General features: G+C 33.6%; 7 protein-coding genes across 9 annotated transcripts; 5 read left to right on the top strand and 2 right to left on the bottom strand.

Annotated features, from left to right (window-relative positions):
* Positions 1-250: 250 nt before the first annotated feature.
* Positions 251-5,166, bottom strand: LOC109604157 (sarcolemmal membrane-associated protein). The gene is made up of 7 exons (XM_020020689.2): positions 4,327-5,166; positions 3,061-3,283; positions 2,516-2,946; positions 2,296-2,457; positions 2,127-2,243; positions 1,936-2,067; positions 251-1,885 (listed from the first exon to the last, which is right to left on the bottom strand). The coding sequence occupies exons 1-7, from the start codon at positions 4,621-4,623 to the stop codon at positions 1,262-1,264; spliced, it is 1,986 nt and encodes a 661-aa protein (XP_019876248.1). The 5' UTR covers positions 4,624-5,166; the 3' UTR covers positions 251-1,261.
* LOC109604167 (PRKR-interacting protein 1 homolog) lies at positions 4,354-5,938 on the top strand. The gene is made up of 4 exons (XM_020020699.2): positions 4,354-4,487; positions 5,113-5,272; positions 5,327-5,506; positions 5,569-5,938. Exons 2-4 carry the CDS (start codon positions 5,162-5,164, stop codon positions 5,881-5,883), a joined length of 606 nt encoding a protein of 201 aa, XP_019876258.1. The 5' UTR covers positions 4,354-4,487; positions 5,113-5,161; the 3' UTR covers positions 5,884-5,938.
* A 433-nt stretch (positions 5,939-6,371) lies between these two features.
* Positions 6,372-15,126, top strand: LOC109603156 (lissencephaly-1 homolog). Its single transcript, XM_020019622.2, has 8 exons — positions 6,372-6,520; positions 7,640-7,725; positions 11,929-12,206; positions 12,267-12,419; positions 12,474-12,715; positions 12,773-13,026; positions 13,083-13,279; positions 13,733-15,126. The coding sequence occupies exons 2-8, from the start codon at positions 7,688-7,690 to the stop codon at positions 13,804-13,806; spliced, it is 1,236 nt and encodes a 411-aa protein (XP_019875181.1). The 5' UTR covers positions 6,372-6,520; positions 7,640-7,687; the 3' UTR covers positions 13,807-15,126.
* A 453-nt stretch (positions 15,127-15,579) lies between these two features.
* Positions 15,580-17,859, top strand: LOC109603461 (multiple inositol polyphosphate phosphatase 1). The gene is made up of 7 exons (XM_020019972.2): positions 15,580-15,994; positions 16,410-16,541; positions 16,594-16,769; positions 16,826-17,197; positions 17,252-17,364; positions 17,419-17,607; positions 17,661-17,859. The coding sequence occupies exons 1-7, from the start codon at positions 15,793-15,795 to the stop codon at positions 17,818-17,820; spliced, it is 1,344 nt and encodes a 447-aa protein (XP_019875531.1). The 5' UTR covers positions 15,580-15,792; the 3' UTR covers positions 17,821-17,859.
* A 92-nt stretch (positions 17,860-17,951) lies between these two features.
* Positions 17,952-21,518, top strand: LOC109604116 (26S proteasome non-ATPase regulatory subunit 2). Its single transcript, XM_020020647.2, has 10 exons — positions 17,952-18,040; positions 18,321-18,377; positions 18,434-18,695; positions 18,746-19,088; positions 19,141-19,212; positions 19,269-19,597; positions 19,648-19,828; positions 19,879-19,988; positions 20,051-20,383; positions 20,435-21,518. The coding sequence occupies exons 1-10, from the start codon at positions 17,993-17,995 to the stop codon at positions 21,415-21,417; spliced, it is 2,718 nt and encodes a 905-aa protein (XP_019876206.1). The 5' UTR covers positions 17,952-17,992; the 3' UTR covers positions 21,418-21,518.
* On the bottom strand, positions 21,515-23,057 carry LOC109604104 (COP9 signalosome complex subunit 4). Its single transcript, XM_020020637.2, has 4 exons — positions 22,901-23,057; positions 22,764-22,843; positions 21,776-22,708; positions 21,515-21,721 (listed from the first exon to the last, which is right to left on the bottom strand). Exons 1-4 carry the CDS (start codon positions 22,981-22,983, stop codon positions 21,588-21,590), a joined length of 1,230 nt encoding a protein of 409 aa, XP_019876196.1. The 5' UTR covers positions 22,984-23,057; the 3' UTR covers positions 21,515-21,587.
* A 726-nt stretch (positions 23,058-23,783) lies between these two features.
* Positions 23,784-26,464, top strand: LOC109603560 (nuclear distribution protein nudE homolog). Of its 3 annotated transcripts, none has more exons than XM_020020048.2 (5): positions 23,784-24,188; positions 25,271-25,410; positions 25,462-25,615; positions 25,664-25,937; positions 25,995-26,464. In XM_020020048.2, the coding sequence occupies exons 2-5, from the start codon at positions 25,325-25,327 to the stop codon at positions 26,162-26,164; spliced, it is 684 nt and encodes a 227-aa protein (XP_019875607.1). In that variant the 5' UTR covers positions 23,784-24,188; positions 25,271-25,324; the 3' UTR covers positions 26,165-26,464. The 3 variants fall into 3 exon arrangements, with proteins under 3 accessions (XP_019875607.1, XP_049826307.1, XP_049826306.1); XM_049970350.1 differs by lacking the exon at positions 23,784-24,188 and adding an exon at positions 24,841-25,075; XM_049970349.1 differs by lacking the exon at positions 23,784-24,188 and having other exon boundaries at positions 24,841-25,410.
* The last annotated feature ends 1,241 nt before the right edge of the window (positions 26,465-27,705 follow it).

Below are 27,705 nucleotides of genomic sequence, written 5' to 3'. Positions count from 1 at the left end.
CAGTTATAAGCTTATTAATTTAAAAATAATAATTAAAATAACAGACATCTGATTATTTGATTTGCTTTATAAATAAATAATAATAATTTTAATATTAATAAATGACAAACTGTATCAACTCAATAAATCAGATTGTGGGAATTATATAGAAATAGAAAAAAGTTTAAAGATGCGAATCTCATTACTCAAATTGTTGTATTGCTTTCATTGTGTAATTTTAATATTTTCAAATATTAAAAAAAACAGCCTGTTAAAATGTGTATGATTTTATTAATTTTCTTTAAATACACCATATAATGTTCATATACAACTACTATAAAAATTAAATTAACTATACAAATTCTAATATAATAAAAATAATGGACAAATAATACATAAATAATCTCACTACAAATAAACTCTGCATCAAAAACAACTTCCAGTAGTAATTTCCCTAGAAATTAATTTTGGCAGATAACAGATTCGTTTACTAGTTTGTACAATTTTATTTAGTTTGAATCACATTGTTATTACCAATTATTTATTATAAACTCGCATAAACCTTTCGAAAACTTTGTGCACGCCAATCTGAGCCGTTTCACAACTTCACAGCAAACAGAATTCGAATTTAACTAATGATATATGTGTACGTGCTTCGATTCGGTGTGAAGATATAAAAAGGCAAAAATCGAAAATCTAGGGCTTTAATTACTTTAAGAATTAGAAACAATATACAAAATATGGCATATGAATATAAAATAAAATAAATAGTAAAAAAAACAAGCTTGTACTCTCGTCCACGAGTCGATATATGTAAATTGGACTAAACTTTTTGATTAAAATCATTTAGGATCGTTCTTACTATATATATTAAACAAATTTACATTTCTAAGCATATCAACAAATGTATGTATAAACATTCAACAAAAATGCACACTTCTATATTACTATTACCCCTCTCATTTGGTGCTCTTGTGTTAATTTACGAGTCTGTTGAGTATCCACTTTAATTGCGCAACAAGAACATCGCATCTGATATAAGTATATTTATAATAAGATTAAATATTTCCTGTGTCTCATATAAAGAATATAAAGACAAAAGAAATTCTGCCCAGCTAAAACGGACACCCAACAAACCGTTGCGAATAAATATTTATATACATTATTATCAATTATCAAAACGTCCACGCGTCAGTCGTAAATTCGTGTGTTACGTCGCATTGATGATTTTCAGTAAGAACTCGAAAAAGAAATAAAAAAAAATCAAAAGGATCGCCGTGAATCAGGAAATCATCGCGCTGATCAACAAATATAACACCATTATGACCAGCGGGGCGATATAGAAAAAATGTTTGTTGTACGACCTATTGCACACCACTTTGTACTGTTCCGTCAGGCTGTAAAGCTCGTGCTGTAGTTTCAGCTTCTCGTCGCCGATCTTGGCGAACCGCTCCTTGAGCAACACTAGCTCCTCTTCCACATCCACCAGTTGTTGGAACGTTACCAGTCTCTCATTGCTATCCGACTTCTCTTCGAGTTTCGCGGACAGACTTTCCACCTTGTCCCGCAACTGTTGACTCTCGTTGCAGCTCTCCTTCCATTTCTGTTCAAACTGCGACAGTTCCTCCTTCAACGATTCGTTCTCTCGCAATCTGTTCATACTTTTTTCCTTTTCTTCGCTAAGTTCGTTCGTCAGTTCTGTTAATTTTATCTTGTTCACGTTAGAGAGTGCTTCCAATACTTCTATTTTACGCTTTAGCTCATTTTGTGCCGACTGGAACTGGTATTTTAAAGTGTGAGAATCGACGTAGTCACCTTTTTCCGACGTGTCGCTGATTGTTTGTGTATCTCCGACTAGAGACTCCTCGTCCGTTGTGTCACCTCCACTTTCACCTTCAACTGTCGTCTAAAACCGGCATTATAATCTTCGTTTCTTTGAAATTTGTTTTTACTTACGTCTTCCGGAAGGTTGAAGTGGACATGTTTATGTTTAACTTCGAGGGTCTCAACATCGGTTTCTGGCGTTTCGTGTTGTTCGTTTTGTTGGTCCGCTTTTTCTTTTTGGCTTTCATCTTCTACTGGTCTAACCTAAATATTTAAATTTAACAATGATTTCAACGAAAAGAACTGTATTAAATGTAACTTACAGATAAAGTGATATGATTTTGTATTCCGTTCGATCGTTTGTCCGTTTTTCCTTCCTCGTTTTCGGCGAGTAACAGATCCTCCTTCATTTTCAAATCATTATAGATAAGGCTCGATTTCTGTAAAATACAACAGTCACACAAACGTGCAAAATATAGCAAGCATAATTACATTATTCTCCTCGCCATCCATTAAAGCATTCGTTTCTTTGAGCAAGTCATGCATCCGTTCAGTTTCAGCAAGCTTATTTTCCAACTCGTCGATTCGTTTTTGCATCATTTGCCGCTCTTCTTCTGCTTTTTTCTGTTGCTCCGTCAATATCTGGGCGACCTCCTGAAACAACAACGAAATCATTTTCGAAACTGACACGTGGAAATTACGCGAAATTCACCTCAAGTTCAAATTGTGACTGCGTAAGTTGTTGCCTGACCAACAACGTCTCTTGTTCGGCAGAAATCCGTGCCCTCTCTTGTTCCGTGGCCGAGGCCATCGCTTCCAGCCGTTGCGCGTGCAGTTTTTCGAGTGTCTCCTTGGCAGAAACCTGATACGATTCGTTCAACTTCTGGACTTTAGCCAGTTCTTCCCTGATACGATCTTCGCCAAAATTTTTGCTGGCCTGCTGCAATTGACTTTCGAGGGTGGAGACGCGGCTCAGCAACCGTTCTTCCCCTACATAAGCTTGCCAGCTTTTGTCTGCCGATTTCTTCGTTTCGTCGACGATCTGCTGCATCGCCGCCAGTTTCATTTCGAGGCATTGCTCACGCTGTTTCGCCTCCTGGATCACCTGGTTAAGTTTGTACAAGTCGTCCAACGGCACCGAACCTAAACACATAATTGGATTCATTTGTAAGGGGGCAAAGAACTCGGATTCGAATCGAACAACGTCCTAGATTCGTTATCGATTTTCTTATTTCCGTGTATAAATTTATGTTTTACCTAGCCTATCGCCCTCGGTGATCGTGGGGCTGGCTTTCGCCTCCTTGCCGTCCGGCAAATAGAGACGGAGCGTCGCGACGATGCATCCGTGCGTCACCTGTCTGTTATTCTCGACGACGTTGACGCCGAACTGGACGATGTCCCCGGAACTGACCTCGTGATTTTCGCTTTCCGCAGTCAGACGTATGTTGTTCACGAACGTGCCATTGCTGCTCTTCGTATCCTATTGGACAAATCGAAACTTTCAATTAGAAGCGGGCGTTTGGAACAATTCCGTGTGGAATGTTTTTGAACTATTTATAGATATAGGCTTTGGCAAATTTCTATTTGCGTGCTGCGATTATTTCTGTTTTGATCGTAAAACTTTACGGAGATCCATTTTGAAAACGGAATAAATGAGTAATCGTGTCAAGTTTTCGATGAAACGCAACACGATAAACAAACGTTATTTTGGTATTTATCTAGGCAGGAAAAAGGGTAGCACTATAAAAACAAACAGACGAAAATGGAAATAAGAATATACGTTTATTTTTATATTTTTTACGATTATGTGTTTTTTAAACATGAAATTGTTGTGTCCGAACTAATAACGTAAAACATAATAATAACAATAATAATTTTTTGTTAATTCCTAGCTTTATTTAAATAAATTCTAGTCTTAGAAATAACTTGTCTATTTTTAACTATACCAAGTATTAATTTTTCTTAAGATTTTTATTGTAATTTCATTAATATGTTAAAATATATTAACTACTTTAATTTATTCGTTTTTATAACTAGAAAAGTGAATCTTAAAACATTAGTATGTGAATATTAAAGAAGGTGAAAATTCTAAAAATATAAATTACTCAGACAAATGTTAAAGCTATAAACGGTTGGAATTTTTATTAAACAATCAATAACCAACTGACACAAACACTCAAAACCTGTTCATAATTTACTACTGATTTTTTATGCTTATTTACAGCAATTTTTGAAAAGTGCTAAGTAAACAAAAATTATCTACTGTATAACGAAGTGCTAATGACACGTTTCATTATTTAAACAATAGCTTTTAATCATTCCATTTTAAAAAACAAATAGAAAGAAATTGATAAAAGGCAATAAATATAAGTTGGTCATATAAACAGCTGATTTATACATATGTAAATAAAAAACAAGACAAAAGGATAAAAATAGCAACAGGCAAAAACAACCGTAGCGTTATCATCTCACAACTCATAACTCCCCAGCTGACGAACGCAATTAACGATTCAATCGATTTACCTGCAAGTAGAACTTCCCGTCTTTGTACCAGAGAAGTGCGTGGTGCCTAGACAACACCTTGCAATCGAAGATCGCGTTGTTGGAGGCAGCCTTCGCCCTGGCGACCGACCGTCCAATCTTGACGGGCTGATCGAGGGTCAGAGTTCTCTCGTTGAAATGGTGTGAGTTCTGTCGGCAAATGAGCACTGCCTTCGCCGCCATCGTTGGTGCCTCGCCGCTTATCACCATGTCGTTGTTGGCCGCGGGGGTTGGGTATTTGACCGCATATTTTGCCCAACTCCCACTTACTACGACCATTGCCTAAACTGTCCCGTGTTTAGTTACGGATGTTCGCATCTAACTTGTGTCAAATTGACAATTCGGTGGGCGTGAGATTCGATCGCAGTTTCGACGCACGCTTTTTACATAATGGGTATTTTTAGACGCGAGGTGCACTTACCGCGCCCGACACCTACCATCCGCACATCGCTCGACCACGAAACTAATCTAATTTTTTTCCAGTTTCACATTTTCTAACAAAGAAAAGTGAAAGAAACGTAGGGAGTTAAGACCTGTTGTGTTGTCCGCACTGGTTCTTCGCACTTCACATTTTTATGCATCGTTGCCGCACTTATTTTATTTTGAACAAATAAACTAATTGTACTTCCAAAAACAACTTAAATTATTAATTTATCTCTTACTAAAAAATTGTTTTGTTATTCATACTTTCAAGTTTTAAGATCATAATTATTCACTTGTTAAAATATTGCAGTTGAAGAAAATGTGTCAACAGCGCATCTCGTATAGATTTTAGGTTAACCCAATTGTAAACAAGTCAAGAAATATTACAAGAAAAATGAACAAAACAAAAGAAAAAGAAAATGACAAGGAGGAAAAGAAACCGATTATCGTGCGAAACACCACGGATTTACAGAGACTCAAGCTAGAAAAGCTGATGAAAAATCCTGTAATTATCAAAATTCATATTAAAAGTTCATTATCATGTTTCTGTTGATTTTAGGAAAAACCTGTAATAATACCCGAGACTCCGAAAGAAAAAGGGGTTCCGAATGTTCCCGATTTCGTCAGGAATGTCATGGGTTCCAGTGCTGGTGCAGGTTCAGGAGAGTTTCATGTTTACAGACACTTGAGACGCAAGGAATATGCCAGGCAAAAGTACATGCAAGAGAGGGGTGAAAGAGTTAGTCATATTTTTTCTTCTTTATTGCTTTTATCCCAATGTCCTCATTGATTTAATTATAGGAAAGACTTGACAATGAATACAAGCAAAAACTGGAGGATTATAAGAAACAGGCGGAGGAAAAGACGGCGAAAAAACGTGCTAAACGTCTAAAAAAGAAGCAAAGGATGAAAAACGCTAAAAAGAACAAAACTGAAAAGAAGGAAAGCAGTGAATCAAGTGAATCCGAAGATGAAACTGAAGGACACAAAAGTGAATCTGATTCAAAAGAAAATGCCACAGATTGTAATGATTCAAATGATAAGAATAAAAATATGGAATCAGAAAAGCTGGAAAATGATAAAAATGAAACTGAACAAGAGAAAGAAAACTCATAACAATTTTAATAAAACATTTTCTGTTTGTAATTAATAAATTAAGAAATTTAATAAATTTTTAGTTTTATTATAATAAATCATACCCAATTGTAAAAAATATAAAGCCTTCAGTTTTGATTTTGTTTTTGTAAGTTTTATGACCAAAACTAGTCGCCAAATAAACACTATAAAGTAATATAATAATTATAACAATAAAGATGAGCAAGTAAATGATAATAATAAAAAACTAAAATGGAGGAAGATGTATTATAATAATAATAATAACACATCTTTTGTATGTAAATGAATAAATTAAAAAATATATATGTATAATTATTTTATTATCAAAAATGGCAGTAAACTGTAAGAAATATCAGAAACTTTCAAATTGCATAATGTTTTCAAATCAAATAAACAATCCAACAAAATAATTATAAAAAATCATTAATTTTAAAACGTACTAATATATATTTGGTGTGTTATCGAACGAACCAAGTGTGGGTTGGCAACATTGTGAGATTAGTCAGTTGAATTTCTTTGCGCATTGTGATCCGTGTTGTAAAAGTGTCGCGGTCGTCGAGTAGTTTTTCGCCGTAAATTCCTCGAGAAATCCGTTGTTTTGTGAGGACCGTGCTTCAGAACCTATCCTGCGACCCTTGTAAGTAGCAACGTGCCGTTTTCGTGGTACGACTATCGTTAAATTGTACCAGTTTGTGTGTGCCAATTGTGCGGATCGCAGAGCCCAAGCAAAATGGCCGAAATATTGATTTTATCGTCTCTATGTGAAAAAAATCGCAATGGGGGCCGGAAACTGGCACGAAAACGGTGTGGAACAACTGTTTTGGTAGACGGGCGACCGAAAACCGAGTTCTCTCGCGGAATCCGAGGCCGAAAATTGGGCTGTCGGACGGTCGCAACGTTCCGATTGGACTCTAACGTTGTGTTCACATCGCAACTGGGTTGGAAAAAAAGCTAATAGAAGTCAAGAAAGTTACGAAAAGTTAATGACGTGAACACAATACACTTTGCACTTGACATCTGTCATTGAATCGATGACTGTTTTAAAATTCCCGAGGCGAAATTTCATGGGTACCGTATGGTGTACAAATCCGAAAAATCCGTGTGCACGTTTACAAAAAAAAGTCATGTCACAGCATTCAATATTTACAACTTTGCCATAAACACAGAAATTCCGGTAAATTCGCAATATGTGCTCTTTGTTTTGACAGTTGTTAATTCGACAAAATCAGCTGATTTATCGATTTTTTTTCCATGGGTGTTTTGAGGATCGATTTGTTAATTCTAACATCTGTTTTGATGAGAACTTTAAAATCATTCAGGAATGTGCAAAACATACTGTTATGTTATATTTATAATAAATAGTTCAACAAATGCATATTAAATAACTTTAACAAAATAAATTTCATAAGGAGAATTCAATAAATATTACAATATTTTCCTTCTTTGACAATGAATATCGAATTTGCGTATAACTATCGACACGGTTTTACCTCAAAATTGAAATATCTGAGCATAATTTTTTGTTGATGTTTTTGTTTATTTTCATGAAAAGATTCGTAATTGCGTTTTGCACGAGGTCTAAATCGAATTTACGTCTGAATCATTAGTGGAGAAATGCAAATGAATTTTGCAATTGCGTCATCGCTACATCCAAGATCATCTTATCGTTTATGTAAATAAAAATTAAAAAAATGTCACATAATCGCGATTAGTAATTAATCGTTTATTGTGTTTAAAGTAATTGTTTTAATTGCAGGTAATGCAATAAGGAAATTGATAACGGAAGCTTCGGATCAATCGTATCATGAAAATGGTTTTGTCCCAACGCCAGCGAGAAGAGCTGTAAGTATTTTTATTTTAAACCGTGACAATTATCGAACAAACAAACAATGAAAGTTATTCATTCATACGATCGATAATCGTTTGTTTAAAGGCGCACGTTGACATTTTTATGGATTATCTCATTATTTAAACAGCATACCAGTTTTTCCGTACGTAAAGGACGCATTAATCATCAACGTCCACTTGCAAACTTGTACATGTTTTTGTGTTGGACGTCGATAAATCCAACATTCCTGACCCCGTCGTTCTTTCAGGGTCATTGAAATCTAGTCAAAACACAACTCGGAATTCGTTTCAATGTGATTTGCAGCTAACCAGGACGGAAGCCCTGATTTGTTGCGTTTATAACTCCTAACAGAAGCCCGTAGTTCATCGAAGAAACCCCAAGAAGGCCCCCGGGCAACTTCTGCATCGATTAGAAAGTGATTGTAGAAATTACATCAGCGTTTTCGCAGAAAATCTTTCTTTGTATCAACGTACATCCAGAGTACGTACTTACGTACGGTGTCTAACGGTACAATTAATTCCACGCCGTATTCAAATCTAGTGGTACTTTCTATTTCCTCTAGCGCGCGAATCGTTAAAAATTCAAAGGTAAGCAGGCGCTCCTTTCTAAAATGCGTCGCGTAGGTTTCGGTTTATTTTCGTGCATCCGGTGCATCGTTACATGGACGACGCAACCGCCCTCCGATCGATGCGACGCTTCTCCCACCCCCGCGACGTCGACGGAACACGCAAAGATTGATTTTGAGCGGGCCGTGGGCAGGAAAATTCGATCGTTTTCACGGTCACACGGCTTTTCCTTACGGTCGTGAAAAGAATTTTCGACCCACACAACTTCTATTGTCACGTGGTCGGTCGATGGATCCTTGGAAAAATATTCTGTTTGTTTGTGTTTGGAAATGCCTTGTTATGGTTTAAATCAATGAAATTTGTTATGGTGTGTGGGAATTAATAAAATGTATAATATTTTTCTTATAGAATCTTGAAGTAAATTAAATAAATCAGTTATTTTTAATAACTAACAAGAAACTACTAGGAAATACATATTTTTAATAGTCAACTGAGTAATTTAAAGTAATATGTTATTAAAAAAACTAAGCAACACAAAGTTTAATGATTATGCAAAAAACTAGTAGAAACTGAAGTAATAATTTAAAAAAGTTATGGATAACAAAGTTTAACTATTTTCTATATGAAAATTATAGCGGTGCTCGATTAAAATTACTATCGAGTTTACCGGTATGAATATTCAATTCATTCGTCTCGTTTAAATAAGTATTACTGCATTAAAATGTGTTTAATTAATTGCTTTTCCGTTTTTAGTATTGTGAACCTTTATTCTATTATACAGGGTGTTCACGGATGTGATCACAAAGAAGGCAACAATTTTCATCATATATTTCATTAAAAAATTTATTCTTTATAAGAAATGGTGCAACGTTATAATAAAAATGTTGGATCAAATGTTAGGGTTGTTATATTTCTGTTTTAATAAAACATTACATTAAAATTTAATTTATTCAATAAAAGTTTATGGAGAATAGAAAATGATATTGACTTGAAATTTGTATAACAATTATAACTTAACTTGAAGTACTTTTCTTATTTATTTTGAACAAATATTAATTTCCAGTTTCGTCAAAAGTGATATCAACTTTGTTTTTTTAATATTCAGTTTAATTTTGCTAAAACATCCATGACGTTCCTTTGAAAATAACAAAATTAATAATGTTTTAACATGCATAAAATTAAATGTTATTTACATTTACCATGTACCCTATATAAAATTCGGGAGACTAATAATGACTTCTTAAAGGATGGTCTTTGATTAACATGTTTGCCAAAAATAAACTTTCCACCATCAAAATTGCTGGGTTTGCAAACATTTTAGTTACTCCATCAATTGGTCAACATTTTTGGAAAAATAACTCAAAAACTATTGTATTTAGGTATAGAACATGGTGTAGCCATTTTATTTACAGGTACATGTAGAATTTTAAAATCTAAAAATATATAGGATGTTTCATTAAAAATAAGCAAGTTGATGTCACTTCCGGTGAAACGGGAGATGGAATTATGTTGGAAATAAATTACAAAAGTAGTTAAAGTCAAGTTAAAAAAATGCAATCAATACTTTTTTCTGTTCTTCATAAATTTTTAATGATTAAGTTAGGTAAATCACTCTTTATTTCACTAGAAACGAACGATATACATATACAGTAGTGGCCATAATTACTTTACATAACAACAATATAAGCTATATTTTTGTTATTGTGGCATCTACTAAGATTTCATTGCCCTCCCGGATTTCATTCGATTATTTACTACCTGTTTTTGCTTATTGTAGTTATTTAATAATGGATCGTGGTGAAACTGTATTATACATTGTAAGAAAAATTATAATTCAGCGTTACCAAGACCGAGAGAAATAAGTAGAGTATGCTAAGAGTTTACGGCTAAATAAGTCAGTCGTTTCCCATGTAATTAAAAAATAAGAAAAATTGTACAAGTGATATCTACCATACAAAAAATATTGGATAAAATCGAAAATTTGAAATAAAATCTAGGTTTTTGGAAATAACATCTTTATAATTCGAATACAGAAAAGTTCTTATCGTTAACTTAACTTATAGTCAATTTGGAAATGAGAGTTGCTGAAATTAGTTCAAGTACTGTGAGAAAAATGTTTGTAAATGAGGGTTTGTTTGTTCGCAGACCTGCAAGAAAACCTGGTGTTAACTAAAAATACTAAGACTCCATTTCAATTTGCCCAAGATCACTCACTGAATCACAGGGCAGTGAGAGCAGATATTTTGAGGTCCAGTTTGTGTTAGAAGTCGTATAGGTACTAAACGCATAAAAATTTGTTGTACACATTGTATCACATAATAGTAATTCAATTATAATGTTGGCATGCTTCACACATGGATTTATTTATTTGCTGGGGTATATTAAACAATTTGCTATCATATATTGGAGAAACGATGCCGTTAAAAATGTGTTTCAACGTGTAACGATTCCAAAAAACTCTAAAATGGCGCGTGATCAAAGTATTAATATCACCATGTCGTATATTTTGAAACTGGTCGAGTCTATAAGACAGAGATGCACCGAAAATCTGGAAAATGCCTGAATAATATGAATTCTTTAAAAAATGTATTTTTACTATTTTTAAATTATATTGTGGTCACGTGCTTTCCAGACAAGATATGCGACTTACATGAAACTGATATTGTCAAGAAGCTTCAGACTAGTAGTGAAACAGAAAACGACGATGAAGAAAATTATGTATTCAGTGCCCTCATATGCTGAGACTTAACATGTAATTTAAATTTTAAAAAATACATTACTTGTGAATGTTTAAATGAACAAAACTTATTAAATAGTATTTTTATTGCCGATTAAAACTTTTTTTATTAACATTAACGATCTAACCGATGTCATTAGTAACTGTTTTTTTAATGTTCTTACATTTTTATAAAAGCACACTTCTAATTAAATACAATCAAAATATTTTAAATTTTGAAACTTTCAAATTATCGTTGGCAAATAGTTCCATTACATCTCTCATGATATCTCTATCCATGAAACGGCCCATTTTACCAATAATTTTCTGTAATAGTCCTATATCATGTCAAGAAAAGGAATCCCAAATCATAACGTTTCCTTCGTCATATTTTATCATCAACTTGTTATTTACCATATGATCCTATTCTTGGATTTATCACTCCAAAGTACCCCCTCGCCAAAATTCTCGACGACAATTAATATATTTTTGTGCAAATTTTTGTCTTATTCGAATATATATATTTTTTTATACCAATAGTTTCTTTATTCAAATACACCCTGCAAATTTTGTTCATCAGTCGATGTCTGATTAGCCTACTGCACAGTGATATTGTGTGACTCAGTATTATTGTATTATTTCTTATTTGTCTAGAAGACAAGATAGGATTTCGTTTATTGATTGTTCCAATTGGCCTGTCTATAAAAAGAGTTGTTTCTTTTTGTTAAGGCGGTTGCTTATTTTTTAACAATATTGTAAAACATTTTTCGGAAGCATGTTAAGTTTCTAGCGATGTCAACAATATAGAGACCTACCTCAAAGGAATTTGTCCTGTTTGTTAACATCCTATGTAATTGACACAATTTTTCTCCATTTCAGAAAAACAAAACTTAAAATTGATGTTTTCTTTCCAGTAATAAAGCCATCGCTGACTATCTGAACAGCAATGGGTACGTGGACGCTTTGGAGGCGTTCAAAAAGGAGGCAGACATGCCCGGCGAAGTCGAACGGAAATTCGGCGGTCTGCTCGAGAAGAAATGGACATCCGTGATTCGGTTGCAGAAGAAAGTGATGGAACTGGAGTCGAAACTGAACGAGGCAGAGAAGGAGTACATCGAGGGAGCGCCAACGCGAGGCAAGCGCTCTCCGGCCGAATGGATACCGAGGCCGCCTGAGAAATTCTGTCTCACCGGTTAGGCATAAACTATAATTATTATAAAATTATCATTGGTTAACAATATTGTATTTTCAGGACATAGAGCGCCTGTTACTAGGGTAATATTCCACCCAGTATTCAGTCTAATGGTCTCGGCAAGCGAAGACGCCACCCTAAAGGTGTGGGACTTTGAAACCGGCGAGTACGAACGCACCCTCAAAGGGCACACCGATTCTATCCAAGATATCGGTACGGTATTTAAATTATTCTGCTATTGTCATTACTAAGAGTGTGCGATTTCAGCGTTCGACGCGACTGGCAAACTATTGGTCAGCTGCAGCGCCGATATGAGCATCAAATTGTGGGACTTTCAGCAGTCATATGAATGTGTACGCACCATGTTGGGCCACGATCACAACGTGAGCAGCGTCGGTTTCATGCCCGCCGGCGATTTCGTCATCTCGTCCAGTCGCGATAAGACGATCAAGATGTGGGAGGTGGCAACTGGTTATTGTGTCAAAACCTATTCCGGACACAGGGATTGGGTAAGAAAATCCTTCTTGTTTGCTCTATTTGTTTTCGTTACTCAATATTATTTGTAGGTACGGATGGTAAGGGCGTCGCCGGACGGTTCTCTGTTGGCGAGCTGTTCAAATGACCAGACGGTGCGCGTATGGGTTGTATCATCAAAGGAGTGTAGGAACGAGTTGAGGGCGCATGAGCACGTGGTCGAGTGCATTGCCTGGGCGCCAGATTCAGCGGCTGGTGCGATCAACGAGGCAGCCGGCGTCGACAACAAGAAGGGTGCGCATATGGGTCCGTTCCTGGCCTCGGGTTCTAGAGATAAAACCATCAGGTTTGGAGTTTTACATCTATATAATCAACAGTTTTTATGATTTGTTATTGTTTCAGGATATGGGATGTTGGTGCTGGGGTGGCGCTGTTCGTGTTGACGGCACACGACAACTGGGTGAGGGGCGTAGTCTTCCATCCCGGCGGCAAATTCCTGATTTCGGCCAGCGACGATAAGACCCTCAGAGTGTGGGATCTCCGGAATAAGCGTTGTATGAAAACTCTGGATGCCCACAAACACTTTTGCACATCCCTAGGTAATTTCTGTTGAATTACTATTATATATATTAGGGGAATATGGAATGTGGGTTAATCGAGCATATACAACAAATGAAAAACAAGTTCTTAGGATTCTATAGTTGTCACTGTTACTATAAAATTCTTACGGTAGTGCATATGAGCGTCATAATAACTCAGTCTAAAGTTGTTACTCTTATAAACGAAATGGCATATTATTTTTTCAAATACATTTTAATTAATATTAATTGAATTAATTATTTTATCTTTGTTTATATAAAGGAACAAGCGCATTATCTAAATTCATGGATCAAGAAATATTCCTATGAATATCTATCAAAGGTGTGCGAGCTTTCTTGAATTTCATGGGTGGGAACTTCTTACATATACATATAATAGAATTCCTACAAAAATATACACTGTAGTCAACCTTCTTTTCTATTTTAATTCTAATTATCTATTTTCTTTTTTAGATTTTCACAGGACGCATCCGTACGTGATTTCAGGCAGTGTGGATCAGACAGTGAAAGTGTGGGAATGTCGTTAGGTTACTTAAAACTTGGAATAAAACTACCGAAGCAAGCTTTAGATCGGCTGGCTCAAGAGAGGAAGCGCGCCCGAGTCGGAATTTCTTTTTTTTTTTTCTCTCCCCCACATAAAAATTGAAAATTCTGCATGTTCCAACCCTAAAACTAATAATAACTGATTGTTCCAGTGGCTTCTCCGGCAACTCTGTGCGTAGTTACAATTAGTTTTAAGCCAAAACTGGACGGTTTGGTCGGGTTTTAGTTTCGACCATGCTTTGTTCTTGTTTTTTTTAAATAGTTTATTTAAATGATCGATTTATTTAACGACTTTTATAATAAGAGGTATTTATGAAATAATTATTACTTTTGAAAAACATTCTTGAAATTTCCTTAATTTTTACTGCAGTAATTATATAATTTTTAATAGCTCTTGAAGGTGAATAAACTAATATCAACCATCGGTTCTTATTTTTTATTTCCGTGTGATACGTTTCTTGAAATTTCGGGAGTGTTTCCGTTATAAGAATAAAATAAGCTTTCTATAAAACCCAGTTATACGCGTACGTATGTTAATAAAAAAATATTTAAAAGGGTTTCCGTTTAACTTTCGATAGTCACCGTTTTGCTTCATGTTCAGTTTTTAGTATAAAGTTACGATATTTATTAAAAGAAATTTGTAAAATCCAAACAAAAATCCATCAATAAATTGACTGAAAGAATCTTATCTTGCAATCAATTTTGCAAATTGTAAACTTGAGATTTGTCCTTTTGTGGTGGTTTTTACAATTTTTGCCAACAGAACCGTTCTTAGTAAATATTAATTGAATGTAGATCATATACTGCACAGCTAGTAAATAGAACCAGTAACTAGTGGTGTTAATTCAAGTTTCTTTTTTTTGTATTGTTGAAAATTTTAAATTTATGTATATAAAGAAACCTTATATTTTTATTAAATACTCAAATGTAGTGTTTTACTTGATTTTTAAACCCACAAATTCAATATTTATTTTTATCTACTATTGCTTATATTTTATTTTTGCTATTTTAACAGTGTGCAATCAGTTGGAGGTAACATTCAAATTCAATCAACGATCCAAAAAATAAAGCAGGAATTTGTTACAACTAACTGATGGTTATATCTCTATACTTGTGATTTTTTTGTATAAAAAACGCCTAAATATTCCTTGAATTTTTTTATACCTGCTTGCTTTTAATGCATGTGCACAACTATATAAATATATATATCCTTATGTAATAGACATGCATAATTGTATCTTTTTAGTAGAAATTTGTGAATATTTTGTCTGTATATATATAAAAAATAAAAATTCTCCTCTTAACTGTTGTATTTATTTTCAACCTTGGCCTACATTATGTCATGAATGAGTGGCTTAAATTTGCATTTAATTTGAAAAACATGTGTATTGCCTAGAATGTTCACTTTGATGTAATGAAGATATTAATTGTAATTTTTATTAGAATTACACCCAAGAAAAATATAAAAGTAATTTTATTGTGTTTAAAAAATGTTATTTTTTCTGGTTAATTACATCTAAAACGGTTCAAACATGATAGATAACTCCATAATTTTTCAAAATAAATTAAATTTCAGAAAATAAATTACTAATTACCAGTATTTAAATAAATTAATTTACACTAAAAACATTTTAATTTTTGAACTATCATGTTTTAAATAAAGGCGGTAAGATTATAAAAATAATAAATTTATTATTTATATGGGTAAGGTTAAGTGCCCTAACCTATAATTATGACAGATGTCAATAACCTGAGCCTACTAAAAAAAATACATGCGCAAATTAAAAAGGACATAGGACAAACATGATTTCTAACAATGCAAATATGCATAATTAACAACGATTCGTACACTTTTAGCATGTTTGTTTTTCCGCCTCGGTAGTTCGTGTAAATCGCATCCGTCAAAGATTGTGCGTCAACATTTGTTTTAGCTGTAAATTACCCTGGATTCGCAATGGGGCCAAACAATCATGTATAAATGTGCGATTGAAAAAAGTCGGCGCTCACTCGTGAAAATGGAGACGTTTGTCAAATATCTATTTTACACTGCTAGTTTGCTCAATATGAGCGAACAGTGCACAAACGCGAAGTACCCTTACGAAAATCATTTGGCAACCAAAACGCCATACAGAATCGTCGCTAACGGCACTTTTGGCGAAGTTCAATATGAAGGTAAAATATTTTTAGTTTCACTTCAATTATGCATAGATACAATGTACTTAATAAACTTATTATATTATTAACAATAACCTTGACATTCACTTTTGCGGTTTTTATTATTGGAAAAACTATTGTACATCTCTTCACAAAAGCACAATGGAGGAATGTTTAGAAAGATTAACATATATAAACAGATATTTGGAAAATTTCCAGTTATTACCAACATGTTTGTTACACATTTACCTGTTTTTATCATCTTGATAACATTTACTAATCAACAATGCTCAGAAATTATGGACCCATACCAAAATCATCTTGCTTCTAATACTCCTTATAGGTTTATAGCAAATTTAGATGACCACAAAATTGAATATGAAGGTAATGAAACAACAGTTTTGATTTTAAATCATTTTATTTTTTTATATAGGATGTACCCCAGTAAAAGCATGGATGATTGTCAGGCATGGCACCAGGAATCCAAGCATTTCATTTATTGAACAGTATAACAACAGGTTGCCACAAGTACGGGATTTAATACTGGAAAATGCAAAACCGGATGGTAAATTTTATGTCTTCTGCTTATATTTGCATAATTCAAACTTTGTCCCTAGGAAATTTACATGAAAGAGATCTGGACTTATTCAGGAATTGGAAAAGTAGAGTCGACGAGGAAGATGACAAGAAACTAAGGCAGGAAGGTGAAGAAGAAATGATGCTGTTGGCTGAAAGAATGCAGAGCAGATTTCCTGAAGTTTTTGATCACATTTACAGCAATACATCTTATAAGGTATGTTTACATTTTACATATTTATAGTGTTATTATTATTATTAAAACATTTTTAGTTCAAATACACACATACACAAAGAACGAGAAAAAGCGCAAAATACTTCACCACAGGACTATTTGGCAAGCAAACGGCCAAACACGTCTGGTATCCGGCTCCGTCAAAAAAAGATCCGATATTGAGATTCTATAAGTTGTGCTCAAAGTGGAAAACCACTGTAAAAGATCAACCCCTGCCGGAAAAAGATAAGTTTATGGAAAGTCAACCTTGGAAAAAAGTCGTCGAAAATGTCAAAAAAAGGCTTAATTTAACGGACGAATTGACTGAAGATGATATTCAATCGATGTATACAGGTTGCGCCTTTGAAACCGCGTGGAATAAAAATGCCAAGTCGCCCTGGTGCTCAGTATTTTCACTGGAAGATTTTAAGGTGGAAATTGTTGAATATTCATTGTTTTTTAATAATCATTTGATATATTTTTAGACTCTTGAATATTTAGAGGATCTGAAATATTATTACAGGGATGGTTATGGACATGAGTTGACTTATAAACAAGCCTGCCCAGCGTTTAATGATCTTATCGACTTTTTTGAATCGTAATACAATAAAATTTAATAGATTTTTTGTAAATTAAAATATTTAATTTTTAGGTCTGATCCATATCCAAAATCCACAGTGTATTTTACTCATTCTGGCACTCTCTTAAAGATGTTGGCGCATTTAAGGTTGTACCGGGACGAGATGCCCCTCACAGCAGATAAATATCCGTACGAAAACAGATTGTGGAGGTCCAGTAAAATTGACGCATTCGCTACTAATCTTGCCTTCATTTTATATAAGTAAAAAGTTTAATTCAAATCCCATTCATTTGTTTAATCAATTTTTTCTTTAGGTGTGCCAATGATTATAAAGTTTTAACTCTGCATCAGGAGAGGATAATAAGGCTGCCCTGTTGTCCTAATTCCGATTTATGCGATTTGAAAACAATGAAGAAATTTTATCAAGAAAGTATCGAAAGTTGTGATTTTAACGCGATGTGCGCAAATTCCTAAAAATATAGTACAAATTTAAATAAATATTTTTTTCATTCATCATTTGTTTTATTCTGTCATTTTGACTGATTTGAATAAATAATACTACATAAGTTTAGTTCGTTTCGAAGCGTCGGCATGGGTGATTCAAATTGAATTGACATTCAAAAGTGTTTGTCATTTATAACTCAAAATGACTGCAACCGTAAAATGTCTAGCCAAAAATGTCGTTGAAGAAGAGGTAAAGTATAATTATTTTTATATAAAGTACCCTATATTAACACACTATACGCGGGTCGGGTAAAAATACCCGTCTCGGGAACTGTTGATTATTATCGGGCCGGGTAATTTTTACCTTCTTGAATGTACTTACTTTAAAAACGAGATGAGTTAATTTTACTCTATTGGTTTACATACGGAACTGAAAGAATTATCTCTTAGTTTTTGTTATCATTCAATAACTTAGTTTGGACTATTTTGCTATCCGCCTACAGTGTGTTAATACTCGATCATAAATTTAGTCGGAGGAAGACAAAGAACTTCAGGCCGATTTAAAGTTATTAGTGGACAGAATATGTGTAAGTTTTTATCATGTAATGTATAATATTAAGATTATAATATTACGTTCTCATAGGGCAAAGATTCGGCATTGATTTTACCATCAATAGAAATGATGAAATACTTAATTCGCACAGCGACAACGTCAATGACATCGGTACCAAAACCTTTAAAATACTTGGCACCATATTATTTACAACTAAAGAACGCTTATGAAACTTTGCCAGCGGGAAATGCTCAAAAAGGCCTTGCAGACGTAATTTCAGTCCTAGCAATGGGTACGGCAGGTGGAGACATCGCACGAAAACAACACGACTGCCTCAAATTTTGCCTCAAAGGTACGTTTGAATAAACACGAATATTACTTTTAGAAATAATTTTGACACAGGCACACTGACGAACATCGGAGACTGGGGTCATGAATACATTCGCAATTTGGAGAATGAGATAGTGCAACAATGGTCTGTTGGCGAAGTGGGCGAAAAATCGCTCATGCCATTAATAAAGGACATAGTCAAGTTCGATTTTCAGCATCACGCTGAAATACAGGCATGCGATTTGTTGGCCGAAATCGACAAGCTAGATCTACTGCTCAATTACATTAATAGCTCGACTTACCAAAGAGTATGTTTATATTTGATGAGTTGTACCAAGTACGTCGACGACGTGGAGAGCCGTAAAATCACTAAAATGGTTTGCGAACAGTATCTCAAGTATGGAGAGTATTCTAGGTATTTCTTGACACAAATGCTATCACTGAATGAGGATTGAAACTTTTTTTAGATCATTGATAGCTGCGATTCAAATGAAAAACAAGCAAATGGTGGACGACTTGTTTTCAATTTGCACTGACAAGTATGTATATCTAATTATCGTCTTCGTCTTAAATTTTAAATTTAATGAATGTTTAGAGTGATTTTATTACAAATGGCTTTTATTTGCGCGAGACATTTGTATTCAGTAGAACTCGATCCCAACATCAAAGAAGTGGATGAGTTACAGAATGTTCTGAATAATAGTCACTTGAGCAATTATTTCTTGACTTTGGTACGCGAGTTGGATATATTGGAGCCGAAAACGCCGGAGGAGGTTTATAAAACTTGGCTGGAACCGACGACTTCGCCACGTTATAGATTAATGGGTGAAACTGTGGACAGTGCGAAACAAAATCTCGCCTCGTCTTTTGTTAACGGTTTTGTTAATGCCGGCTTCGGCAGAGATAAATTACTCACTGAAGAAGGCAGTATTAACAAATTCTTTATTTACTATTCTGAATTGCAACGATTTTAGGTGGTAACAAGTCAATATACAAGAATAAAGATCACGGTATGATAAGTGCGACCGCAACTCTGGGACTGCTACATCTCTGGGATGTGGACGGGGGATTAACACCCATCGACAAATATCTATACACTTCAGAAGATTATATAAGATCTGGTGCATTATTGGCTCTTGGCATCGTCAACTGCAGGCAATAATCTTATTTGTTGTAAACTTCTTGTCCTCAAATTAAGTTTTTAGGATTCGTAACGAATGCGATCCGGCTTTGGCACTTCTTGGAGATTACATTGCGGGAGAAAACACAGTATTGCAAACCGGAGCGATTTTCGGATTAGGTCTTGCTTACGCAGGTTTATTTATCATTTCAATTCATTTTTTATTATTCTTTAATTCTAATAATTTGATTTAAAAGGTTCTAATCGAGAAGACGTCTTGGACTTGTTGTTGCCAGCATTAAATTCGTGCTCTTCAGTTGAAATACTGGGTATAACAGCGTTGTCCTGTGGTCTGATTAGTTTGGGCAAAAGTAACACTGAAGCGGCGACCGCGATTTTGGATAAAATAATGTTAGCGAACAACACCGACTCACTGAAGTCGCCGTTTATGACGCTCGCAGGTTTAGGTGTTGCATTGTGTTATTATGCTGCCAAACAAGAAGCGGACGTACCAATTTATGCTATTGAAGTTCTTGACGAACCGTTCAAATCTATGATGCACTCTATGTTATACATGTGTGCATATGCCGGTAAACTTAGGTATTTTTAAACAATTTTGTGTTGATTGATTGTGGTTATAGGTAGTGGGGACGTGTTGATCGTCCAGGAATTACTAGAAACTGTCGGCGAAAGGATTGAGCCCTCAAAACTGGAGAATAACAGCGATTCGAAGCTAAAGAAAGATATCGGCAGTACAAGCAGTACCACTACAACTGGCAGCAACGCAAGGAAAGATGGGATAGACGCCAAATTAAGGGACTTAAAGAAAAGACTGGAGTGGGATTATGCGGCCGGACAAGCTATGGCGACTCTTGCGGTAGCTGCTGTTTCGTTCGGCGAGGAAACGGGTATGGAAATGGTGCAACGTATTTTTGGTCACGTAGGACGTTACGGCGACAATACGGTGCGTAAGGCTGCTCCTTTAGCTATCGCTTTAACATCAATATCAAATCCGGAGTTACCGACTCTTGATGTGCTAACCAAATATTCGCACGATTCCGATGATGACGTGGCCTGTAACGGAATATTCGGGCTAGGTTTGATCGGAGCCGGGACCAATAACGCTCGATTGGCGGCTTGTTTGAGGCAGTTGGCTGTTTATCATTCGAAGAAATCGTCGCAGTTGTTCATGGTGAGGATCGCTCAGGGTTTGGTGCATATGGGAAAGGGCACCCTGACGTTGAACCCCATGCACACCGACCGTCAATTGATAGACCCTGTGGGAATGGCCGGTGTACTCATAACTCTTGTTTCGCTTCTAAAGCCCCAAGCGACAATTCTAGGCAAGGCACATTATTTAATGTTCTCTTTGGTGACGGCAATGCATCCCAGATGGTTGTTGACTTTGAACGAGAATTTGGAACCTACCCCCGTGACCGTTAGGGTCGGACAGGCGGTGGATGTTGTTGCGAAGGCGGGCACTCCAAAAACTATAGCGGGTATTCACACACATACTACTCCCGTACTTTTGGCGACTGGAGAAAGGGCTGAATTAGCTACTGATGAGTTTGAGGTATTTGCGCCCACTTTAGACGGGATATGTGTATTAAAGAAAAAAGAATAGTTCTAAATTTTTCTTTAGTATTTTTTTTTTGGTCAAAACCCATTTGTATAACACATACAAAACAACATTTAAAGTCAATAAAGAAATAAACCATAAATAAATTTAAATTGTTTATTTAAAGTATCACAATACAAATGAACGAAAATCTTAAAAGCTAAACTAAAAAATATTTATGAAATCATCTGTTCTTCCATAACTCTCATAAGCCAGTCTGAATGTTCTTCAGAAATGGAATCAATAATGGAGTTAACTTGATAACACAATGACTGAATTTGTCTGTCCCATTGGGGTAACGTTTCACGTGCTAAAAAAATAAAAATTTAAATACAATATATTAAAAAGTAACAACTAAAATTACTTTCAAAGTGTACTATAGAATCAATTTGATCAATATATCCATTCATCCTCCCCTCAGTGATCATTTGGCTGGCAATTTTCTCAGCCTTTGAAGGATGGATCTCTAGCAAAGCACCTAGTTCCTCAAAACTAATATTGTTGTACAATTTACTAGCAGATAATAGATTGTGCTCAATTACTGCTCTGTCCAAAATTGTTGAACCGTCAATAGTACTAGCTTTCTGATGGGGATATAACAGAGCTTCAAAATCCCTTAGCTCATCCCTTCTGATTATCCTCTCTAAGTACATTTTCTCCAAAATCCCTACAGCAGGTAACTGTTGACATCTTTCATCTTTGAACAGAGTTGCTAACATTCTGGACCTTTGCTGACCTGCAGAGGCCAACACAGTACAAACCAAGGCATTTCTTAAAGCCCTCATTCTCTCATCTTCCCTGACTATAACCCTGTATGACAGTTCATTGTACCTTTGTGCTGCTTCTATGAACTTCCTTCTGTAATCCAAAACTCTTGCATAACACACTTTATAGTAAATCTGCAATTGTTCATTTGTAGATTCAGCTTGCAACAAGGAAGCCCTGTTGATAAAAGCCTCAGCTTGTACAGGATCATCATCTTCCAAATACAGCCTCGCAATTTTTAAATAAGTATCCAGTTTATAGTCAACAGAGTATTGTTTCTGTCCTGTTTCAAGTGGTATACCGACCAAAACCATAGCAGCCTCCTTCCACATTTGATTGCGTTCATAGATTTGCGCCAAATGTTGCCTTATGCTCGCAACTTGCTCCTCAAATGAGATCACTCTAGGTTGAACTTTATCTAGCATATAATGCGACACAGTTTTTGAAACATTGTCCGGAAGTTTCATTAATTGGTTGCTGATTTCACTCAGGATTTGTCTCGAGATTACCAAACTCACATTTTCATTAACAACTATAAAAAAGATATTTTATTATATAATTACCGATTGAATATTAGTTATACTTACTGGCTTCTATGAATATTTGCAGACATTCCACTAAATCATTGTCGGTTTCTTTCAAAATAACCTCCAGAGTTGAACGATATCTTAAAAAAAAATAATAATAATAACTTTTGATATATAAAATAGTTTAAAATATTTACTTTTCAGCTTGATCTTTATGCGTACCGCCAGAGGCGATAATATTTCCAAGTTGTACGCGTAAATTTGCAGCCTTGTTAGACATTTTTTATCAATAGGTGTTTACAAAAATAAATATGAAATCCACTTTTGACACAGACTCAATCACAGCGCCCCCAGCGTTGTTTTACTTATAATCATTCATAGCTCTAACAGGAATCTGTAATATGGGAACTAAATTACTATGTAATATGTGATATTACCTTTAAACTTGATAAAAAGTTTGAGTGGAAGGAGGGAAATTCGAAAATCCAAAGGTAATATCTTTGCAAAAATCTTAAAAATAATACCACTGAAAATGGATCGAAAACCTTTATATTACGTAAGTAAAATTAAAATATATAAAATAATCACACTCAATTCACTTAATTAGTCTCATAATATTCATTCACTTTCCAATCTACTACCACTATTTATTTGTACAAAAACCACCATGCAAAAAATGACACGTGGAATCGTAATTAATATTGTATTATATTCATATGATCAAAATAGGATATCATTTTATAAAAATAAATGTTTAAAATAAAATATTGAATTTATTATAATTGTATAAATATACTTATTTATTAACATCTTAACGTGATTCTCCTTCTTTTGCTTCTTCATCACCACACATCTCACATCTATTTAGACTATTTTGTTTTGTAAACAAATCTGAAGGATTAATGTACATTTGTTGTAATAAAGCGTATTATTGTGATTGTGTTTTAGTCAAACTAAAACGACAGATTAATATATATATATATATATATATATATGTGTGTGTGTGTGTGTAATATATATATATAATATATATATTATATAGCAATTAATATTGTATTATATACAGTTTAACCGAGACGATAATGCCAGTGAAAGGTTTGGTTTTGTTTTTGAAGCATCTATTACCCAGAAAGTTTTTAAGACGCTTGAAACAGTGCAATTCGTTCAACATCTGCGGAATCGGTTGTGGGACGTGCGACCGAGCGTTAGCTTGGAGCAGAATTGATCCCTTTCTGTTGACCAATCTCGAGCACATACGTAGAAGTTTCTGGTGCATTTCGTCAATTTCTTGGCGTGCTTCTCGGCTGTAATCGTTTCGCCGGAATTCAAAAACCTGTGGTGGACCGGCTGCGGCCCTCTTCATCTTTAAGTCTCTCGTCACCACTGCGGAATTTTTTGAACACCACTGTGCCATACGTTCATTAGCAGTCCCTGGGCCAAACGCATTGCTGATGTCACGAGCTGTCTCGCCAGATTTTCGGCCTAGTATGAATTGAAATAAGAAAATCATGCGAATTTACTTTTTGTCCATGCCGTTTTAAATGTAATAAAACAAACTAGCGAGCACTCTTAAAAAGAAAACGAGTAACATAGTCAGATATAGCAAAAAATACGTTTTAAAACGATACACAGCATAACTATGTTTAATAAATTAATTATTTACAAATCACACATAAAATTAAACAATATAAATATCGAAATTATTTTTGCATCAATCTAATAACTCATATTGGAGAATCTTATATGATATTTACATATTTGTTTTAATATTGGGTGCTTTTAAGTTAGAAATAGATGAATCTACAAGTGTTAAACAAATATAAAGCTTAATATTGAGACACTTATAGTAGTGGTTTAGATTATTGTAAAAATAAATAAGAATATTTTTGTTAATAATTTTCATTCAAGAACTGAATATTTTTAGAATTTCAAATATCTTCAAGTATCTTTAGAATTACACTAAATAAATTTTTGGATACTTATTTAATTACATATTAACGTGACCAACCAAATGTTAAACGATATTGTTATATAAATAAATCATTAAAGATTTTTATAACTCTATAAGATTGGAAAAATATTTATAAGAACTTAAGTGTTTTTAATATTTTTTTCTCTTACCGCTAATTTCATAATTTTTAAAAATATATTTCTATAATAAATAAATAAATGTAGAGGAATTTAATTTAATATAATCAAAATTACAATATACAACAATAAATCACAGTGAATATCAAATTCAACTTTAAAGGATAATGCGCATTTGTTTCCAGCGCAACGGAATTACCGAAACCATTTAGCAGTGATAATGTAGAAAGCTTTCTCTCCTGTGTACAGTCTTCTTGTCTACACCAGTGAATTCAAAATTAAAGGTTATGGCCCAATTCGTAATGAATTTTTTTGTCAATAAAATGTTGTTTAATCGATTAATAACATAAAATTTTCCAAAACAATGAACAACTCACCAAATCATATTGCATATCATTTAAACAAGTTGATTCCAATTTTGTAAACTCATGTGGGTTGATATGAGTCACAACTTAAGCAATTAGACCTGATTTTTACAGTTAATGAGAACACCAGAAAACTAACAGAAATTAACAGACAACACCTGGCCAACAATGAATCTTGCAGAATTGTCAAAATTTAGTGACAAACACAGTGAAAGTCAATTTTTGAAAATAATGTCTCATGAATATCAAGAACAGTAAGTTATTTAATTATTTTTAAAAATACATAAAACATATGTGGTTTATAGGATTTTCAAACTGCAGCAGGAACTGGATGAGTTTGTAACAGAGTCTAGACAGTTGGAGAGAGAATATGAAATAACTATTGAACAAAATGAGAAGAAAATAAATGAATTAATTTTGAAAACAAACAGCATGCAAAATGAAATTGATTCATACAAGGTAATACACAAAACATTATTGTGAGCAATTTCAAATGTGAGTTTTTAGGCCAAACTTGAGGAATCAAATGAAATACAATTAAAGTTGAAGAATGAAAATTTATTAGTGACAGAGTCAAACAGAGAGCTAAAAGAACTAATTAGAGGATTGGAGCAAATAAATGATAAATGGGAAACTTCACACAGAATTTTGGAAAAAACTGTAAATGACATAGAAACAGCATTTAATACTGCTATTGAAAGAAATGCATTACTTGAGCTAGAAGTTGATGAAAAGGACAGCCTTAAAGAACAATTCCAAAGATTATTAGATGAAAAAATAGGTATTTATAAAATATTTTATTAGTGTTAATTAATTTTATTATTGTTGCAATTTTTAGAATTATTTCAAGATTTGAAAGCAAAAGAAAAACATACAAGAAAACTAAAAGGCGCAGCTCCTCAACCACCAAAGCTTATTGAAGTTAAAGACGCTGAAAGTCAAACGAGCCCAAAGCGTAAAATTAAATTTAAAATGTTTAGAACACTCTACACATTTTGTCGCAAATGATATCGTCAATGTTAATGAACTAACAAATTAATCAGTATTTTGAGATGTTATCACAATGTTTAAACATTTGTTTGAAGTGCACTTACAGGAATCAGATGGACTGACTCACTAGTGAGTAAAATGTGATTGATGATGATTGTTACAATTATTTATATTAGTAGTCTAAACTTTTCTGTGATATGTGTTGATTTGCTCATTTGAAAAGTTTCGTATGTACTTACAAGTTAAAACAAGTACATAAATAAAACACCACAAATTTAACTGTTCACTAATGATGGAGTAATAAATTTATTCCCCGTTTACTGTAATTTTATTTGGAATAATCATTTTCTTGTCTTATACTAGTTTATTATAATATTTTTTTAATTAATTTTATTATATGGTACCTATAAAATATATATCTCTCTTTATCTAAATTTATATACTTACAACATAGGTATAAAAACCAAAATGAAACATTTTTGGCAAAATTGAAATTTGTGAATCTAATATAGCCCATTTAATTGTTTCTGATTATTGTCCTATTTTAAACATCTTTAAACAATAATTATAGTTTTAGTTAGTTATAATAAATAGATGCTAGTGCATAGATTTATTTGATTGTTGAAATATTTCTTTCATGTGCACTTACAAGTGAATAAAACGTGGTTAATGATGGTTTTTATAATTAATTATATTAATAGTGTGAACTTTTCTGTGATCAATTTGCTCATTTGAAAAGTATCTTCTTGTACTTGTACAAGATTAATCGCGTATATAAATAAGACTACAAAATTCAACTGTTTATTGATGATGTAACAATAAATGTATTGCATGTTTATTGAAATTTCATTTAGAATAATTAAATATCATTTTTTGTCTTATTCTTGTTTATTAAAATATGTACTTGATCTAATATGGAAATTACAAAATTAAAATTAGCTGTTACAATAATTAATGCCTTTACAATGTATATGTATAAAAACAAAATGTTTCATGGCAAAATTGAAATTTATAAATATAATTTTTGAAAATATATGCTAAAATAGAAGAGGATTAAGAAATAATATTATTGTTAATTAAAACATCTTTAAACTATTGTGTATAACATGATTATTTAAAGATTTGTTTGAAGTGCACCTTGGACTGACTCACCAATGAGTAAACTGTGACTGATGATGGCTTTAATAATTATTTATATTAGTAGTTTCAACTTTTCTGTGATATATGTTGATTTACTCATTTGAAAAGTTTGTTCTTGTACTTAGAAGATTAATAATGTACAGAAATAAAACTACACAAATTTATCTGTTTACTAATGATGTAATGTAATGTAATATATGTATTACCTGTTTACTGTAATTTTATTTAGAATCATTAAACATCCTTTTCCTGTTTTATCTTTGTTTATTAATATACAGTTGGCTTTATAATATGGGAACTATTTAAATTTTGAAAAACAAAGATTGGTGGTACAGTGAACAGAAATTGAGATACAAAAACATTAGTCTATCATTTTAAATATCTCTAAACCAGTATCTGCTTTCTTTTTGGACAGGTAT

This window comes from Aethina tumida, chromosome 1, assembly GCF_024364675.1.
Source record: "Aethina tumida isolate Nest 87 chromosome 1, icAetTumi1.1, whole genome shotgun sequence".
Taxonomy (NCBI): domain Eukaryota; kingdom Metazoa; phylum Arthropoda; class Insecta; order Coleoptera; family Nitidulidae; genus Aethina; species Aethina tumida.
The sequence above is the reverse complement of the archived record's forward strand: the minus strand, read 5'-3'. Positions and strand labels throughout refer to the sequence as shown.

Bases quoted from the DNA above. Each gene is read 5' to 3' on its own strand.
- LOC109603461 (XM_020019972.2), top strand. From the start codon at position 15,793: ATGTATAAATGTGCGATTGAAAAAAGTCGGCGCTCACTCGTGAAAATG. The intron at 16,770-16,825 runs GTATGTTTACAT...AAACATTTTTAG, and splicing joins ACAGCAATACATCTTATAAG to TTCAAATACACACATACACA. The intron at 17,365-17,418 runs GTAATACAATAA...TTTAATTTTTAG, and splicing joins CTTATCGACTTTTTTGAATC to GTCTGATCCATATCCAAAAT.
- LOC109604157 (XM_020020689.2), bottom strand. From the start codon at position 4,623: ATGGTCGTAGTAAGTGGGAGTTGGGCAAAATATGCGGTCAAATACCCA. The intron at 2,244-2,295 runs GTAATTATGCTT...TGTATTTTACAG, and splicing joins TGGATGGCGAGGAGAATAAT to AAATCGAGCCTTATCTATAA. The intron at 2,068-2,126 runs GTAAGTTACATT...TTAAATATTTAG, and splicing joins AAAATCATATCACTTTATCT to GTTAGACCAGTAGAAGATGA.
- LOC109603156 (XM_020019622.2), top strand. From the start codon at position 7,688: ATGAAAATGGTTTTGTCCCAACGCCAGCGAGAAGAGCT. The intron at 12,207-12,266 runs GTTAGGCATAAA...TTGTATTTTCAG, and splicing joins TGAGAAATTCTGTCTCACCG to GACATAGAGCGCCTGTTACT. The intron at 13,027-13,082 runs GTTTGGAGTTTT...TTATTGTTTCAG, and splicing joins TCTAGAGATAAAACCATCAG to GATATGGGATGTTGGTGCTG.
- LOC109604167 (XM_020020699.2), top strand. From the start codon at position 5,162: ATGAACAAAACAAAAGAAAAAGAAAATGACAAGGAGGAAAAGAAACCG. The intron at 5,273-5,326 runs GTAATTATCAAA...TGTTGATTTTAG, and splicing joins AAAAGCTGATGAAAAATCCT to GAAAAACCTGTAATAATACC. The intron at 5,507-5,568 runs GTTAGTCATATT...ATTTAATTATAG, and splicing joins TGCAAGAGAGGGGTGAAAGA to GAAAGACTTGACAATGAATA.
- LOC109604116 (XM_020020647.2), top strand. From the start codon at position 17,993: ATGACTGCAACCGTAAAATGTCTAGCCAAAAATGTCGTTGAAGAAGAG. The intron at 19,213-19,268 runs GTATGTATATCT...ATGAATGTTTAG, and splicing joins TTTTCAATTTGCACTGACAA to AGTGATTTTATTACAAATGG. The intron at 20,384-20,434 runs GTAAACTTAGGT...TTGTGGTTATAG, and splicing joins ATACATGTGTGCATATGCCG to GTAGTGGGGACGTGTTGATC.
- LOC109603560 (XM_020020048.2), top strand. From the start codon at position 25,325: ATGAATCTTGCAGAATTGTCAAAATTTAGTGACAAACACAGTGAAAGT. The intron at 25,616-25,663 runs GTAATACACAAA...GTGAGTTTTTAG, and splicing joins ATGAAATTGATTCATACAAG to GCCAAACTTGAGGAATCAAA. The intron at 25,938-25,994 runs GTATTTATAAAA...TGCAATTTTTAG, and splicing joins ATTATTAGATGAAAAAATAG to AATTATTTCAAGATTTGAAA.
- LOC109604104 (XM_020020637.2), bottom strand. From the start codon at position 22,983: ATGTCTAACAAGGCTGCAAATTTACGCGTACAACTTGGAAATATTATC. The intron at 22,844-22,900 runs GTAAATATTTTA...TTTTTTTTTAAG, and splicing joins CATAAAGATCAAGCTGAAAA to ATATCGTTCAACTCTGGAGG. The intron at 22,709-22,763 runs GTAAGTATAACT...TCTTTTTTATAG, and splicing joins GCAAATATTCATAGAAGCCA to TTGTTAATGAAAATGTGAGT.